Source organism: Gavia stellata, chromosome 3 (genome assembly GCF_030936135.1).
Source record: "Gavia stellata isolate bGavSte3 chromosome 3, bGavSte3.hap2, whole genome shotgun sequence".
In the NCBI taxonomy this organism is placed as follows: domain Eukaryota; kingdom Metazoa; phylum Chordata; class Aves; order Gaviiformes; family Gaviidae; genus Gavia; species Gavia stellata.
In genome coordinates this window covers 53045254-53064384 of record NC_082596.1, presented here as the reverse complement: position 1 = coordinate 53064384, position 19131 = coordinate 53045254, and the positions used below count along the sequence as shown (strand labels likewise).

The following is a 19131-nucleotide window of genomic DNA, read 5'->3' as shown; positions in this document are numbered from 1 at the left end:
GCATCTGGTTCTGCACACTGAACAATGAAGAAAACCAAAGACCCAGTGCAAAAAAATCTGTTACTCTCCTCTTTCTTAACATCTCAACTGTTTACAGGTGGTTATGGTAGCACTAAACCAAAGTAAATAATCACATCTTCAAAGAGGTTTGAAATTCAGTTAAAGGACATTGAATTCCATTTTTCTCCAACTTCATGGCCTAATTCTGTGAAGTTTTACACACTTGCAAAACGCAATTAATTTCTTGGAAATTTCTGGCACTCGGTTCCTCCCAGAACTCAGTACCATGCCAAAATACAGATAAGACCAGGTAACATCTTGTGTTATATTTCCAGAACTACTTAATTTGCTAACCATGTGTCAACATTACCGTTTTCATTGCAGCATGTAATGAAAGAAAAACAGCTGAGAAAAAGCTGTAGGATAAAAATACTTTGTAGTAAAGACTTAACATTTATTTAAACCTCTCTGTATCACTCATATCCTTATAGAGCTTCACCTCCCAAAACTGTTAAAATCACAAGACATTCAAATACACCTGACAACACGGACAGGACTCTTGAGGGATCTTTAACTACATGCAGGTGCCTGTATTGCACTAGTTATGCCAAGTCAATTCAGTAACTCCCTTCAAAGTCAACCAAAGGCCAGCAAACAGCTTTAAGTATCTGCAAATATTTGAAAGTCTGGCTCTGTTTTTAATTTTAGCATATCAACAGCCAAATCCTTATGAGGAAAACAAAATGCATGGAACACATCAACAAAGAAATCAAGACACTTCAATGCTTAATAAATTCAGTTAGCCCAATGAAGTACATAATCAGTTCCCCTGCCCTTTACAAATTTTCTCTGGGTAATACCATATATCATTAAAACCTTTATATTGCAAGTTAGAGAAAAGGGAACATGCATGGATAGCTGCTTCTCTTCTACTTTAAATGGAAAACATAACAGAACAAAATACTAACAAGTAAATCATAGTCAAAGCCAAGATTACTTTTAGAGTTAATTATGATTTTTTTGTCAGTGTTTTCTTCTGGAAAGAATGTAATTTGTAAAATACCAAACCATTCTAAGGGAATAGCTTGATTTACACCACAACTTACACAGAATCCAAGCAGGCCTTGTTTCCAATACCTCAGCATACCTTCCTGGAAACCTGACTGCCAAGAAGCTTGGGAAGCAGTAACTGAAAGAATTTCTGAACATTTCTTGCTAGGTGAACCACTCTATAGATGCGGATCCTCAGTGCCCCAATTCCCAACAGCTTGTGGGGCACTCTTGGGAAGGAACAGAATACCCATGCTTGGTACATTATCTGTCACCTCCCACTTAGTTCACAGAAGTCCAGCTCCAGTGTTAAACTGGCAAGTTGCTGGGAAGTCCAAGCTTCCCATCACACGCACGTGCAGACTCCATGATTGCCACAAAGCCAGCGTACACCTGGGATTGATAAGGCACTCTAAAAATACTGCACACTTTCATATTTCTAAAGATAAAAACTGTGAATCCAGTTCCACAAAAAGAGTATGCAGTTTCAGCTGTTTTATCCCAATTCAGGAAAACCAATATTATACGAACAACTGAAATTCTGCTTTTCCAATAACTTTAATAGGCATGCCATACTAAACAGTTAAAATTTATTCATTGATTTCCCATATTCCAGGCACTAAAGTAACTTGAGACATTTATAACTCAGTTTATTCCCATATACTTTACTAGGACCCAACAAAGCTGAAAATCAGTGAGACATACCACACTTTTATCCACACTGGAGCCTGTTCTGTTATCATTGGAATTTTCTGCAGAGACAGCTAAATACCTGTAACAATATTTAAAAAGTTTTATTTTAACAGTTGGTTAAAAGCAGCATTATGAAAAAACAGAACAACCATCCTAAAACATAACCCCCAGAATTTCTGCTCCATACTGTGGATAATCAAATACTAATATAATCAGCTTTTTTCATTTCTGTATTATAAAGATATAAGCACATTAATTGAAAAAACTCACATAATTTATTGTAAAGGGTAAAGTAGAAAGCTGCAGTAGAAGGCCTCCAGAAAAAAGGATTTCTGACAAATACTAATACAACCACTTTACTTTTTTTTAATAACCATTAAAAAAAAATCTTTGCTTTCCATAGTTACAACACTCTCATTGGCTTCCATCCCATAAATATTTACTCAGGCACTTATGCAGCAAGTAGCAGCAATGAAGCAAACTCTGCAGAGATTGTGTAACTTCCAAAGTTACTAAGAGTTCCACATACAAAAGGTTTGCCCTGAAGCCAGTGTTCTTATTTTACATAAGTGTTTTCTAAAAATACCACAAACTTCTATTTGTCATGATTCCGAAAAGTCAGGTAAATAAGTACAAATTACTATCTTCAAATTCCTCTGGTCTTTGATGCGATATTCTTGGCCTGATAACTGATCTAGAGAGATGTAAAGTGTCTCTAACTGCATCAGATTATATGAGGAAAACCCTCCAACACATGAACTGACAAATATGGACACATCCTCTTTTCTGTTTCACGTGCGTATTTTCACATATACAAAAACCTCCCCAAAAGATCAAGGAGGGTAAATCAAAGACATCTCCAAAGCCATGGTCAAATTAAACACCAATACTGCTTTCAGACAATCAGATGACAGAGAGGAAATGGAACAGTTTCCTACAGAAAGAGGCTTACTGTCCTGAGTAAAGCAGTCACCATATTTTGCACACCAGGGCTGTTGAGCAGTGAGAATGGGATATTTAAACAGGCACAGCACCAGCTCCATCAGAATCCAGAAGAGAGAACACAAGCCTGATAGGGCTGCAAAGTGTTCTCAGCTAGTATTCCAAAATCTGTGTTATAGGTGAAGTTCAATGAACAACCATATTTCCTAGTTTACAATCAATGATATTACAGCTGTAGAAAGTATTCCACAGTAAAAGATTGTACTACTTCCTTCAAGGACAGAAGTCACACCATTTTCCTAGATTTCTGTTTCTTTAACTCTAAACTCTCCAGCATACATGAATAAGATGAAACTGAAGGACAGGGAGAGATAAATGTGCAACTTTTCTCTAAATACGCAATTTTTTAATGTTTGAACTATTTTCAGTGCAAAGAGGGAATAAAAATTAGGATTACAGGTCTAGCAAGTATGAATGGTCACTTCAGACTTTTCAAGACTGTCACACCAGCAGAGTATTATGGGACAAAATTCAATTCTAGGACAGCATTTTAGTTCTAGTAAGCCTACAAAGTTATGATAATACTTAGTAGCAGAGTTCTTCAATGACAGCAAAACACTGCCACTTAGTTCTCTAAATTCCTGACACTGTCCCCCATGAAGGAAGAGGGGGAGAGAAGAAATTCTGTTATTAACAAGCTTCTGTATGGTACTTCACCTTCTTGATAATATATTCCAAAATCTCCATGCAAGGCAAAAATTAAGACTTTTTAAAATTATAGACTAAAATCAGAACAGTAGGTGAAATTCCTGAACTGCTAAACTTACACAAACTGTATGCAAAGCTTGCAAGTCCTTCTACGCCTTACTATGCAGAAAGCAACAACAAATCCAAGTCTTTGCAGAGATGGAAAGAATTTCACCACAGGCTTGGAAAAGTGGTTCCTCTTCTATGCAAGGATGAAAAACAGATTTATTTCTTTTAAGGCTTTCCTATCCAGAAATACTATTAAAACTAATAGTCTCTATCTGACATGGTCTGCTAGAAGTTTTAGCCCATTTTAAGCCTGACACCCACCAAAATTAAAAGCCGCTTTCAAAGTAAGAAAAAGTTAGAGATTTCTGAATGTAGATACAGCTATCCATAGTGCCTACAATAATAATGACCTTTGAAAGTATGAGTTAATATCATTTTAACTGTTGTAATTTTAAAGTCTTCTACATAACAGTGAAAACTGTAAAGCATCACAATCTCATTCTACAGTGGATGAGTACTTTGGACAAAAAGAGCAAAATTATGAAGCAGGTAACAGGCCAAGTAGAAAATACTTTATTTCTAGTAAGCCAAGGTTTAATTTATCACATGCTAAAACACTGATGTAAAGGATGGAATCTTCAGATACAGCTCGGAACAGTAATTCACAGTAAAACAGTGACATTCATATCCCTGATTCATGACTCTACATATATAATTCAGTGCTCTGCAGGCAGCTCTGCCTAGTAGCAGCAACAGTGGATTTTTCTTGCTTAGCTTCTGCACCACTATATAATATTCTTAATGTAGAATAAGACATTCACAAATTGAATGTGATATTTTAAGGTACTGATGAATAGCAGTACTGGTTATCATTATCAAAAGTGTCAAAAGAATATAATTTATTAGGATTCTGAATCATTATTAAGAATCTGAATAGGCTTATATCTAAATACTGGTTGGTAAGAGTCAGAAACAGTGGTGACAAAAGAATACACCATTAGCTTGCCTTCTGCATACATACCGACGGTTGCTGTAGTATGTAAATCCTACAAAAGGAAGCTGGTTGCCCACAAATGCTTTTGGTATGGGAAATGTTTCTTCCTCTCCTTTGTCTTCTTCCAGATCATCAAAATTACTAGTGTCAATGTCACTACTTAAGTCAGGCACAACTGGTGCTACAGCTAGAAAAAAGCAGAATATAATGATAATAATCATTATATTACTGAAGTGACCAAGAAATCTCTTTCCTTGGTACAGAGTAAATAAAACTTTAAATTCCATTAAAGAAATATGGCAGTCCTTTTGCTAACATGATATATAAGTAAGCCAGATCACTGTTTCTGAGAAAAGCATTTACTTACTGTCTCTGAGAGTTTCCCAAGCCCATTGATCATTTTTGAAGAAAAGGTGCCGTTTAATTTCTTCTACACCATTTCGTCCTAGCCTCACTTCCCTGTTGAAGAGTGTTTTGGTTAAACATGGGAGAGTACATAAATTATTCTGAAGGAAAGATTCATTTTAAGGCATACTCTAACAACAAAGACAAAAAATTACCTCTCAAACTAAGGTAAGAAGTAGACATATCTTCATATAAAAACTTAGAGATATCTACAGGAGCACAGCAGGTACAGTTCAGAACACAGTCTGGCTTTAAGTCTTGTCTATAAGAAGCCTTGCTGCTATTGTTTTCACCATCACAGACTGACTAGGCACCTGCCAAGCAGCAGCTAAGTTCCACTTTCTCTAGGAGTTCATGCTGTTGTTTGAATCGCATGCAGCCCAGCAAATGCAAAGCCCCCCTCCTTCATAGCACCAGTTCTCAAGCAAACGTTATGCTTATATTAAGTAGCATGGGTACAACAGGCATGTACTCAAAAGTGAAAGAGACCTAACACCCACATTTCAGACAGGCTTCCTGTGGGCTGACTCTACGCTGATCCTGAATGCCCACTAAGAGCTGGGAGTGCATTAGGGGCACTCTTGAAATGCATCTTTTGCTTTAGCTTCACCCAAAAGGAATCCGTTTTGCGTGCCCCTCACCACTGCGCAACACAGACCAATGTAACAGTAGCTGTTACTAAGGAGTAACACTTCATATTCAAACTAAATTTTTAAGTTAAACATATCCACACTACCAGCACTTCCCTTCCCCCAGTATACATGCTACTACCACAAAGAGCAGCAGCATTGGTGACTCCTCTCCCAAATATCGGCACCGGAGAAGATGAAACTGATGCTACTGCCTGTCTAGCTCACAGTAACATCAGTTAGTAACTACTGCTTCAGGTTAGACAAAAATGCTACTTCAGAGCAGACAAAGTAACGTAAAGACTTAGACTGAGGTCCTAAAAAATTCTTGACCAACAAGTTAAAACAGCCTTTCTGTACTTTAAGCAAGAGGCTAACAGCTTCTTACATTGCTGTAGTTCAGAGAAGAATAAAGTCCAACTCCTATGAAGGACCACATTCAACTAACAGAAATGCATTCATAAATCAGAAAAAAGCTAACTATGGCAGCATCTAAACGGGAACACAGTTACATTGCATTCATGCCAAGACAGTAAGAGTTCTACTTCTCTTGAGCAGTTTAGAAACCCACATGAAACAAATATGTTCTTTTAACATGAGAAGAAATTCTCTTAATGAAGGCTTACTTTCATTCTGAGTAAAGTTTAAATCTTACCTATCAGTTAAAAAGGCACAAATAAGGTTTTTTGCCTCTTTAGAAATCTCATTGTCATCAGGGAAAGTAAGGGAGTTCTTATGGTTCATAATCTTACTGTATGTTCCAACCAAAGAATCTGCATAAAACGGTGTATCACCTGAAAAAGCAGCAATGCAAAAATTAAAAAACAGATCAAAAGTATTGTAGATTTGATTGTTGCATATGTAATTCAAATATTAACAATGTAAGCAACTAAGTGAACAAGAGGCAAGGACAAATGTTTAAGAACTGTGCCAGAATATTTCTAAAACATATTCTGTAAATATCAGGATCAGTAAACCACAGCTTATGTCAGAAGAGTAATAAATTAAACAGTTAAAAACAATCGTGATTTTAACATACAGTGTAGTCAATTCTGATTATCCTACTACTCACCTACAAGCATCTCATACAAAAAGACTCCAACTGACCACCAGTCACATTCTCGCCCATAGTAACCATCACCACCCTGTGACTTCAATACTTCAGGAGAGATATAGTCTGGTGTTCCCACAGCTGTATCACATCGTACCATACCTTCCTAAAAAAAGGAGGAAAACAGCCAGGCCCAAATATAAGATCCAAAATCTCAAGCCATTTCCAAGGGTTTATGCAGCCTAAATAACATCAACAGTTCAACATTAACTTTTGTCAACAAATGTTCTTTTTTGAGTGGGTATTTTTTTTAAATTCTAAGCTACTAAATCCAGAACAAAGCACCAGATTTGTCAAACACAGTCAAACACAGTCAAAGTTACTTTAAAAGCCTCAGTTAATATCCAAGAAGTCATCAGAATTGCAGCTAGGCACTGCAAACACTGCACAGCCTCTCCTGCTCCTGTCAGTATAAATGTGTCATATCCTGACAGGATGTACCATAAACAGGGAAAGCTCCTCTTTTAGCATAAATGGGTCAACATCAAGGATTTTGCTGACAGAATCAGCTGAAGTGCAGCTTCGACCCAATATACTTAATGCCAGGAAGACTAAATGTAGACAGGGCCTTAAATCTCCAAGTAGACAGAATTCAAAACAGGTAACAGGTGAAAAGAATGTTTGACATTCCTCACACCCCTGAGAAAGGGCTGGCAGAACAGAGATCAGTCACACTGGAGGTGGCATCCGGAACGCCGAAGCTGCAACCACATGCCCCTTTCCAGTCACATTCTCGCCCTTCTGAAATAATCCTATGCTATTCCTAGAATTGGATCAGTAGAAAAATTTGTTATATTTACTTACATATTTTTATGCAAATATAAATCCAGTGTTGCACATGCAGCAAATCCAGAATGCACCTAAATTAAACTCCTATGCTAAGCAGTTTCTCTCCTATAGAGTAACTTTTCTCTTTCAAAAGACTAGAGGAACCCAAGACTAGGCTCAAGACTACTCAGCTAGCTTTGTTTAGAACAGCACAAAACGTGAAGTGTTGTTGAATCAAGTTTACTTCTGTAATGCTAATATACAGCAAAGTTTTGTAATATTTTCTTTTCTTTTTTGGCACTTACAGCTTACACACTAGGATAATGTTTTGCTACATTTCAAAATTCCTCATTGTTAAGAATAAAATACAGATTTATGCTTGACTGATCAAGTCAAAATAAAGCCAAATTTTGTGTCAGCTATTTCACTGAAGTGGACTGTTTGTGACTTGAGATGATTCCTTGTATTTGTACACATAACCTGCACCTGGTTTTCACTGGTGCCTTTTATTTACAGCAAAGCAGCTAAATACAGTGATTTATTCAAAGCTCCTGGAATATGTTGAGGACACAATGTACATATTACACAGACTCTATTAAGCACACACGTATTTCAGATTGTTTTCCTCATATATATGTCCAGGCTAACACAAAACAATCAGAGTTTTGTGTAGGGAACAACAGTGCTTCACAGTACATGAAATACTGTTGTAAAATATATTTTTTACTGACCTCAGGATATATTTTAAAAAATAAATAATTCTATTACATTCTTTAACCCGTTTCCTTCCGGTTTGCCCTTTTGCTACATCAGCGTATGGTTGATAAGTACAACCAGGATTCAGCAACTTGTACATCAGTTTTGATTCTTTCAATACTGACACACTACGTAAAAATAATCTCACTTCTTTGCATTAACTTTTGATAACCAAAGACTTGGAGAAATAATCCAGAGGATCTAGAGACAATGACAGGCTTGACTCAGAAAATTTCTCTAGGAAATGGTATTAACTTCTACATAGTCCCTACTTCAAAAACCATTTCTGCATTCTACATTACCATTGAATAGGATACATAAAGAATAGTAATGGGAACAGAGTGGAACTTCTGACTCTTCTCATCTAGCTAAAAATTTTTCAGTCTATTTGCTTTTCACTTTTAAGTACATTTTCCTTTCACAAACAGAAAAGTGAAATCAAAAACATACGTTTACCTTGTTCATCTTCATACAAGTACCAAAATCTGCTAGTTTTAAATGACCAGCTTTATCTAGCAGCATATTATCAGGCTTCACATCTCTGAAAGGAGAAAAATACATTTTTTAAAAGTAAATACATCAATTTAACTTATGAAAGCAATAAAAGCCAACTATTTTTCAAACACAACATTGCAAGGAGAAACATCAACATGAAAGCACCACTATTTCCTCCATTTTCTCCTGCTTTCTCAAAGTATCATGTCCACCACAGACTGCTGAATTACACATTTAAAAAAATTATAATGGATGTGGTAATACAGTCTTAAGTTACCAAATTTAAGAAGTCTGGACATTAATCTTGAACCTCAAGTTCCTAGAAAACACTCACTGGTCGAAGTATCTCTCTGCTAGGATCCAGCTACAGAAAAAAAAAACATTCTCATTCTGAGTTAGCTATCTAAAACAGACCTTGAAAACATAGCTCCTTCTCTGTACCACTTCTATTCTAAGGGAACAAATGGATGTCATTTTCAGAATTATATTAATGTGAACAAATATTTTTCTCTAGCTCAAAAAGAGTACTGCCTTGTGCCCTTTTCCACGAAGTACTTCTACTATAGAAAAGAAGTTTTTATAAAGTAACTGGTAAAGTTCATCAGATCTAATGTTATTAAATATACTGAAGCAAAATAATAGTAGGAAACTATTATCAAGAAAGCATAACATGAATTTCAGGAGAAAGTATATTTCTGGGACCTCAAAGGAAAACTCTGGCCATAACTGTGAAATGTAGGTGCAGTGGAAATGTATCAGTATGCTCACAGAGTAATTTCTGTTGGGAGGGATTTTTGTAAGACCCCTGGTTCAACTGCCTAATCAAAGTACACCTAACAAAGTTAGATTCAACTTCAAAGTTATATTAGGTTCCTCAGGGTCAAATACAGTCAAGTTTTGAATTTTTTTCAAGGCTGGAGATTCCACAACCTCTCTAGGATTCTCTTCCACTGTTTGACCACCCTTCCTAAGAAAAAATATTTCCTAATGAATAGCTAGATATTCTCTTGCTGCAACTTGTGTCATCCACTGCCTTTCATCTTTTCAGTCTGCAACTTCAAGTCTGGCTCCACCTTTTCTATAAAGTCCCACTGGGCAGCTGATGACAGAAGCTTTCTGTCTCACCTGAACACTGTTCAGGTTGTGAATGAAAAAACATAGTGCTGACCCCAGTATCAACCCTCTGAGGAATCGCTGGTAGCTAACTGTTGGCTGGACATGGCACTACTGAGCACAACCCTTCGTTCTACCTATTCAAACCGTATTTTCTAATCTGGCTACATGAAAAACCTTGCTAAAGTCAAAACAAAGCATGCTGCTATCCCCTCATGAGTGGAGCCCATCATCTCATCAAAGAAGTCAATTGGGTTGGTAAGGCATGCTTTACCCTTGGTAAATCCATGCAGGCTGTTCCCAATCACCTTCCCATCCATATGCTTGTAAATGGTTTCCTGAGAATTTACTCCATAAGATCACCAAAGACTGGTCTTAGGCTGATCAGCCTGCAGTTCCCCTGATCCTCCCCTCCTTGCCCTTCTCAGGGCAAGATGGGTGTGCATTTGCTTCTTTCCAGCTATCAGGAATCTCCCAACTGCTGTCAAAGGTGACAGACAGCAGTATCATTAGGATACTGGCCAGCTCCCTCATGACCCTTAGTACCTCCCCCCTAGTACCTTGGACATGTGTATGTCCAGTTTGCGTAACTGGGACTCAGCTTCTGCCTCAGTAATGCTTCAGTCTCCCAAGCTCTGCCACTAGGCACAGGGACCCAAAAGGCCTAAAAGCAGACCCTATCAATGAAGGCTGAGGCAAAGGCAGCAGCCTCAGCTGTTCCCATGTCCTTTGTCACTAGGTCCCTGATCCCTTAAGCAGTGGGCCCACATGTTCATCAGTTTCCTTTCATTCCTCTGTTTTGAACAGACTAACTTCAGTGGAAAACAAATTCCAAAAATCTGCTGGTGTCAAAAGAATCTAAATTTTCAGGAAAAAAACTCCCTGCTGGCAATTTCTAATGCCTACTTTCTAAAGCTTTCAATACACATGTACAAATGGTTCATTCAGCCAGACAATTTATTCATTAGATTTAACATAACTACATAATTAATGATGCTCTAGATCCTACTCAAGCAATGGATTAGTAGTTTGTTTTGGTTTACTTTTGCTTTTTTGCAAAAGCTTACATGTAAACACTGATATTCTGGCCGAATTACAAATTGAAAATTTATATACTATGTCTTCCTCAAACTCTTCCTATATTTTCTGTTGAAAAAATTATTCTGCTCCTAGTTAATTCAACTGAAAGCTAACAACAGATAAAGTTCAAATATCAAAAAGAAAACTTCTCAACCTAGCCGCGAAGTGACTACATTTCACTTTAGGGCAAGTACACAATACGAAACTTTGTCAAGTCCCTTTGCTCTGCACCTCAATTTTCCATTTTGCACCTTACAAGAAAACACGTGGCTGGGAGATTTTCCTCACATTGTTCACAGATTCTTGTTTAACAGGTCACTGAGGCTTCAAATGCAGAACAGAGAGTTAATAATTCCTAACAGTGAATACTACTGCTATCAAATTCCCAAAAGAGGTTTTTCTAATCAAAAGAAAAGCATTTTGGGGCCAACATGTTCATACCACTTTAGTTCTTGTATCTCTTGGTAAGATGGGACATTTTATTACTCCCCAAACTAGGAGCATCAGCCTGCTGAAAATCTTTACTTTGACTGTATCACCTCAGACTTGTAGATTCTGGTAGCAAGAACCTTTAAAGTTGTAAGAAGGAATAATTTTGAAATAATGATGAAGTAGTAACATCATGAATTTTAAACAATTTAAACAATTATTGAAGTCATTCTGGCAGCACCATGAATAAAACAGCACTATGTAACAACACTTTTTTCTTTTTCACCTGTGTATAAAACCCATTGAATGAATTGCATCTAATGCAAGTACAACTTCAGCAGTATAAAATCTCGCCCATTTCTCCGGAACATCGTAGTTGCTCATTAAATTCACAAGGTCCCCACCAGGCATGTATTCCATCACCATGTAAAGGTAACGGTCGTCTTGGAATGCGTAAAATAACTGTAAAAAAACAAATAAACAAAACCTAAGTCACTGAACATTCCAGTTATCTTTAATCTTTTGCTTGTTGGAAATCAAAGGCATTTCTGTGCAAACTGATTTGCAGGGTAACAGAATGGCTACAACTACTGCAGGAACTTTGCATCATCCAGCAGACCTCCTAAACAGGAATTAATCTCTAGAGTAAATTTCTGTCCCTTTATATTACAACAGAAGGAGTAGAGTCCTGGTTACAAATTAAGATTAGTGAATTTGGCGCAATAAATTTTGAGATAATTTCAAAGAATTGCATAAGAGGACAAAATGCTTCCTTATTCACTGGGATGCTAGTTGACAAATATGCAAACATGAAACTACTGTACTGCAAACATCTGCTCAATTCTATTTCTGTTATCACTAAATATTTATTATTCTATTGTCAATGTGTTTATTGTTTACAAAGTGAGCCTAAATTTTAAACAGTTAAGTAAAACTAATTCCCTTACGGCTGTCAATGCTCTGTTCAACATGAGTAGTGCAAGTAGACTTAAGTTTCATAACTTAAAACTTTTTGAAAATCATAAAAGAACTATTCTGGACAATCACTCCCAGACAGGTAGGAACATAGTTACCTATTTGATCTAGGTAAATCTTAAATTATTTTTTTTAATTTTAACCTAACAGAAGAATTTACATGCTTAAGGGTAAGAACAGTTTAAATGAACATTAACATGTGCACACACAATGCATGACAATTACTTCAGGCACACTCCTTATAAACTTCAAAGGCAGCAATGCCTCCCAAAAAAATTGTCAGAATAACACTGCAATGAGGAAAAAAAACAACAGAGTGGGCATAATTTGCAGTCAAATGCACATACAGAAATTATACAGAAGCTGTGTCTTAAGCATCTTTCTGTTATGCTGGATGCCTCAAAGAATTACTGCAAAGTAGGCTCACCAATATATATCTGGCAAAGAGTTTTAGTAATAAACAGAATAGCCTATCTTGTAAATGTTATAACAAAATACAGTTTTGAAGCAAGTGCAGTATCTGCTATTTGTTGTGTACAGAATTCCTAATTTTAATACTGTATTTCCCCAACAGACCAATACAACCAAAAAGGGAGTTTGAAAGGCAGTGTTGTAACAGCATTATTATATAATGACAGTATTTTAACAGGAATACCACTATACCTGAACAACCCAGGGACTATTAGCAAAAGCCATAATATCCCTTTCTTCCCAGAAGAATGCAGAATCTGATCTTTTTATCATCTCAAATTTGCTCAGAAGCTTCATGGCATACACTCTCCTTGAGGATTTATGCCTTACCTATGAAGACAAATGTGACATACAGATCACATTAGTTCACCACATTAACATATGAAGACCACCACTGAGTATATTACTTTTTCTGCTTCACTATTTAACAAGTTTTATAAGACTTGTCACCTTTTTATAAAGAATAATATATTGTAGGTCTACAGAATTATTATATTGAATTTTCTGCCAATATATGCATTGCTCTTAAAATACTTGCTAGAACTATTCAACATGGAAGTCCATAGGCATAACAGTCACTTTGTAATTTGTAGGTATGTGTCTTTAAAAGGAGAAGTATTAGCACCTATTAAATACTATAAAGTTAAATCTTTAAGCGTTTTCCAGACTTCATTAGCAGACATGTATACCTCCTGCCATACTTCCAATTTCTCCCACCAGTTCTCAATTTAATAAAGCAGGATGAACAAACCTGGTTGTTTATCACAAACAACACAGAGCATCTCTCATCTGTGATAACTCCTGTGTAGTCCCTGAACTGTCAGAAAGTCTTCTAGTCTTAAGATTTGTTCACGTGTCCGTATATACAGTGGCAAAGGGTAATTTTCTTGTTGAAGACTACACATTCCACTTTATTCTAATAGAGATCTATCACTACAAAGCAAGATAGTATTTGTGCGTATTGAGTTCCGAAATACAACAGTCTCAAAAACATTTCCATGGCATAAAAAGAAATAAAGTTCACTGAGCTTAAGGCTATAATATTATAAGCCTTCATCTTCTGAACACTGTATTCTGAAACAGACACATGAGCAAATATTACAGGATACATTCAAATGTACAAACAGAAACATAACTTACCAACTGAACTTCTCCAAATGCCCCTCTACCAATCACCTTCACCACTTCATAATCTTCTGCTTTCATGCGCAGATCTCTCATTTTATTTACTGTGTCTTTATCTACGCGAAAGAAAATTCACATTTCATATATAATCAATTTAATTAAATCAATTAATCTCTTTTCAATTTTTCATAGTTATTAGAAGATGTGCTGCTTAGAGAGGGGACTTCCTTTTGAACCTACCTTCCCATTGGAAACCTCTCTGTAAAATCCATAACCGCATTCTCATTACCATAGTAACCAAAACCTGACATAAACATAATGCAATGACTCTACTGTACAATCAAATTACCAGAGATCTTAATTTGGGAATTTCTTTTATAATAATTACCTGCAAAAAAAAAGCTATGCAAAAATAGAAGAAACTATTTTAAAAAAATTAAGCTTTCACTTTTCTGCACTTTTATTATTCCTAATACTCAAAAAAGTAGATTTTAATTTAAAACATGCAGTGGGAATCATTGCAATTATTTATATAAACCTGTCATTCTGTAAACTACAATAATTTACAAACTCCCAGTGGGCAGATATTCTAATTCCAAATTTGGTCAAAGATTAAAACAGTCTATTTTAATCGATGTGGGTCAACACTGGCATGAGACTACATGGAAAAGCTTCAAGCTTCAGTATTTTTAAAAGCAAGAAACATCCACTAAAACCGATATGCTTCTAATAAAATAAATTATGCAATGATATTTTATTTTAAAAAAATAATATCCTAGGCCTAAAAGCAAAGTTTAGAAAGAATTAAGGACAAAGGAAGAAAAAGGAGGAGAAATGCAATTTTTTAAGTTTGTCTTTTTAAAAAACAATTAGGCAGATGACAGAAAATTACCATTAGATTTCTACCTACACCGGCCATTATCTAAAACAAAAGCAGAATACATACAATTAAAATTCAGTAAGACTATTACTGCAACAGGAACATAGCTTTGCTTGAATAAATGCTCTGTGGCATTACTGTCTAATATAAAGCCATCCCCCTTTACAATACAGCATACCACTAGCTGATTTCAATAAATTATATTAAAATTGTAAATTCTGACAAATTATTATTTCACACAAGGATCAAAATATTCAGTAATTAAAAATAAAGTGCATTGCCTTATTTGCCCTGGTGAACACTGACCTATAGTGGAGGATGAGTAAGACTGCATGGAACTAAAATGCAGCAATTCTCATGACAACAATTTTCTAGTTATCGTCAACTTACTGCCTAGTCATCTCACAACAAGGAGATCCACCACTTCTGAATGAAAAATCTTGACATTGGTGCAAAAGAAAGCTAGGCACAATATGAATGCTTTAAATGGTTCTCAATCACAAGCCTCACCTACGGTCAAAACAGAGTTAAGGAAAATGCATCTAAACTAAAGATTTTAAATACTGTAAACCAGGCCTGTGAGCAGTTGCAAATTGCAATTTACTTCTTGAGAGACATACTAACATTTGATTATCTTCAGACAATATTAACAACAGTGTTGGAAATTTGACCTCTGTAAGCTAAGATGTGTTAAACAAGGTTTATCAGGCTGCAACATATTTAAATAGGTAGTTCCGTATGTCCCACTAACAGTGGAGGACCCGGCCAGCTTACACTGTATGAACAGGTGGCGTAGCTCCCATGGCAAAGGACAGCATTCTCCAACTTGCCCTGAAGTTTGATTATAAGATTAGATGCTGTCTTGAAGAGTCCCTGCTGCAAAGTAGGGCTCTCAACCATCTTGAATATTGATTTCTGTATTCTTTTCATTCTATATGGTAGAAAACTAATAAGGTTCGACATTTGCAGAAATAACCCTCACAGCCTTAGGCGGTAGAAGCAGATTTTGGAGGCTCCACAAATATACAATGTAAACCAGAGAAAAATAAGAGGCAATAAGGACTGGCTTATAGGGCAATCACTCTATAAAATGAAGGAAGAAAACTCCAATTTTATCTGCAATCTAGAAATTAATTTTAAAGTTCCAGAATATTGGTGCAAACTGTTTGGACAGCTAATACTGCAAAAAGATATTTTAAACAGCTTTATATTAGAACTACAATTAACATGAAAATGTTCCTATATGTCTACTTTCTATTTTCTTTTAAATCAGAAATTAGGGACAAACTAGACCTCACAGTTCCCTCTAAGGCCGCTACTCACAGATCCACAGCTTACTTTCATATTTCAGCAAACACAGAAAGATTAGTGTTCAAAAGGCAGTTTGAAGTGAAATAATATGGTCTGTTCTCCACCTTCTTATTACTTCAGGTCACATCTTACGCAGTATACAATTTATACCCAAGATATTCATTATCAGACTGTAAATGTTAAGTTTTCTTTTCCTTCACTCAGCCCCAAATGCAAAAGTGAAGCTCTTTTGAGACTCACTAATCATTTCACTATTCATAAAAATTACATTCAAATTATCTGTTGCAATGAGTATTTCCTTTGCCTAATAGAACTTCTCTTTTCTCCACGAGTTTCACCACACCTTCTCTGTAAATAACTGAGTATACAAAATGTGCATGTAACACAGTGTACAATATCAAACATGGTTTGAACTGTGATAAGTTAAACAGAACATTTGAACTTAGGCCTTTCAGCAACCAGCTTACATGCAAGTGAACCATCAACTAGATCTAGTGGACTCATATTCCCACAAATGGGGAATAATATAAAATAAAACCCACAAATCCACTATCATTGCTTACAGTTGCACTAACTACTTGAAGACACCTTGGAAACAGAAACAAAAACATAAATTTCAATGAAACAAAGACAAAATTATTTTAGTTAAATTACTTATATTTGCCACAAAAGTCATTTATTACAACATTTAATTGAGATGCTTAAGCCTGTAAAAATCTAGTAACATTAGTTTTATTTCAAGACCTTGCCCATTCAGTCCACAGGCAGAAGCAAGTCTTGAATCAGCAAACGTCTCTGCCATGATTTCCAGAATTTGTCAGTTTGGCAGCCTTTAGGAAAGGCTTAACTCTTAAATGCCTTTTTGCTTTGTGGTTTTATTTTTTTTAATTAATGAAAATTATGGAACTGATTTTATCATCATCATCAACTTTATTCATTTAAAATGTTACTACAGAGTAGCATGTGCAGGAAATCTGGTAGTGGAAAAATGTAGAGTAAATACAGAGAAGAATTCTGCAGACACATCAGCTGCATGCACAAGTACATATAGCAGCTATGCAGTATAAGAATTTCATGCGATAATGAAAAGAGACCTTTTATACTAGAAGTCTACAAAACACAGGCTCCAGTCTGTCAGTGAACAAATTTTTAATATGATTTCTTGACACTGTATACTTGTTATGTCATTTTACTGTTAATTGCTAATGATATATTAGTTCAAGAAATTACAAAGCAAATTACAGGAATCCAGAGGGTTGCCAAGAACAAAGATAACAGGCCTTTCTCTTAAAAGGCTTTGTGCCACTGAAAACAATGCCATTTACAGCAGCAACAAACTTGGACATTCATTTGCTGGGGATTAGATCTGCATAGGTAGCCATCAGTTCTCACTGGGAAATAAATAAATAATCAGTCTCTTAAAACAACTTGCACCCGAAAACTTAATGCACTCCAAATCCTTAGTTGCATTTCAAAAAGCTAGAACCGCTTTTATTGTTTGCTGGTATTTATAGTCTTTTATTATTTAGTAACTGAAACATTAAATACTTACACCTGTTTAAGAAGTTATCAATGTTTTTGTTTTTTCTTAAGGCAGGAAAATCCAAGTCATATACCAAAGCATCTAATCCATCCTGAAAAAACAACCAAACAAGCAAAATTAAGTGTTTAGAAAAGTAATTACACATGCTGCTAACTGAAGAGACAACATAAAAACAGTTGTCCCTATCAATTCTCCATGCAAATGAAATCTTTTACATTTATTTAATGATTCAGTTAGCAGTTACATGAAACAGCTGTTACTCCTCCACTTCCACTGAACTCTTCAAAACTTAATTTCCATCCAGTCCAAAACAAATATACTTCTATGAATTATTAATTACCTTAATTAGCTCCATATTTACACGAAAAAATATTTTTTCCAAGTATTAAAAGAACAAATAGCAGTTCTAATGAAGTTCAATAATATTAAAAAGTCAAAACATATCACACAGTGGGCACTTGAACATGAAATTAATGGCAACCGGGAAACAGGACAATGATGGTAATTTAATTCCAAGAGTCAACCCCCACATTTTATTCATTGAATTCAGGAGGAATTTTCATGAACAAGATACTGGCTTTATATATTCTAACTTAAATCTAGGAATGAACAGCCACAAGCCCATCTGGCATTACTACCACAGAATACCTCCCTATGAACCAAAACAAAAACAACCAAAAAACCCAACAGAAATATACAACAAAGATAGTTTTAAGGTCTTGTTAAGTCCCATAAACTTCCCAGCTTAAAAGATTAAGTCTAAATTTTACAACAGGTATAGACGGTTCTTCCACAGATTGCATCTTCTCAGAGAAAAACTAAACCATATATTTTGGTTGAAAACCACAGATATGGTATCTAATGAAAAATGATCAAGTATTCTATGGAATTATATCATGAAGAATCAAATAGCATTAGGGAGGTCTTCTTTCTTAACTAGGTAATGTTTAAGTGACAACTGCAAAAATACAGAGGAAGGTCATAAAATATATAGATAGAAAAAAATCAAAGCTATAAAAAAATCAAATGCTATCAAAATCAAAGTTATTTATAGGCATTGAAGTATGTGAAATAGAAATTATTTACTTCAGATATAACGAGAAAAAGCAGAAAAATCATGCTAGAATTTGAAAACAGGTAAGAAAGTAAAACTACAAGGATAAATCAGAATTACTTTAAAGGCTGGATGTTATTAAATTTGTTAATTTCATAAAAACATTCCTGTTTGAAGTTACCTCTCCATACAGTGGCTTAGTTTGAACTAAGAAATGTTACAGTGGAAATGGTAAGAATCACAAAAAGCATCACAGTATTTTCACAGCACTTAAAGTCAGGTTTTGCACCTTGAGTATATTAAAGGATCATCTTTTCGGACTTACACTGATCATGAAAAAGGAAAGCAAATGGCAATGAAAAACATAACTGACCATATACTTAATGGGTCAGTAATAAAGATAATAAGAGGCCAACAACAACCTGGGCTCAAGACAGTCGCAGCAATAAAGCTATGCCGGGTAAGTGCAACTCAGCAAGAAATACTTCGTAACCTACTAAAAGACACCTTTTTCAAAGATATGTAGTAAATATCCAGGAAATTCACTAAAG

The 19131-nt window shown here is 35.5% G+C and overlaps 1 protein-coding gene across 2 annotated transcripts in view; it reads right to left on the bottom strand.

Annotated features, from left to right (window-relative positions):
* The window catches only part of ROCK1 (Rho associated coiled-coil containing protein kinase 1), a 90227-nt gene that overhangs the window by 41682 nt on the left and 29414 nt on the right, over positions 1 to 19131 (bottom strand). For both annotated transcript variants that reach the window (XM_059836198.1, XM_059836199.1), the window contains exons 2-11: positions 17536 to 17617; positions 13808 to 13908; positions 12860 to 12997; positions 11508 to 11683; positions 8561 to 8645; positions 6542 to 6686; positions 6125 to 6263; positions 4803 to 4894; positions 4463 to 4622; positions 1756 to 1822 (exon numbers count right to left, since the gene is read on the bottom strand). In XM_059836198.1, the coding sequence (XP_059692181.1) occupies positions 1756 to 1822; positions 4463 to 4622; positions 4803 to 4894; positions 6125 to 6263; positions 6542 to 6686; positions 8561 to 8645; positions 11508 to 11683; positions 12860 to 12997; positions 13808 to 13908; positions 17536 to 17617 (1185 nt within the window). The remainder of the gene's footprint in view (positions 1 to 1755; positions 1823 to 4462; positions 4623 to 4802; positions 4895 to 6124; positions 6264 to 6541; positions 6687 to 8560; positions 8646 to 11507; positions 11684 to 12859; positions 12998 to 13807; positions 13909 to 17535; positions 17618 to 19131) is intronic.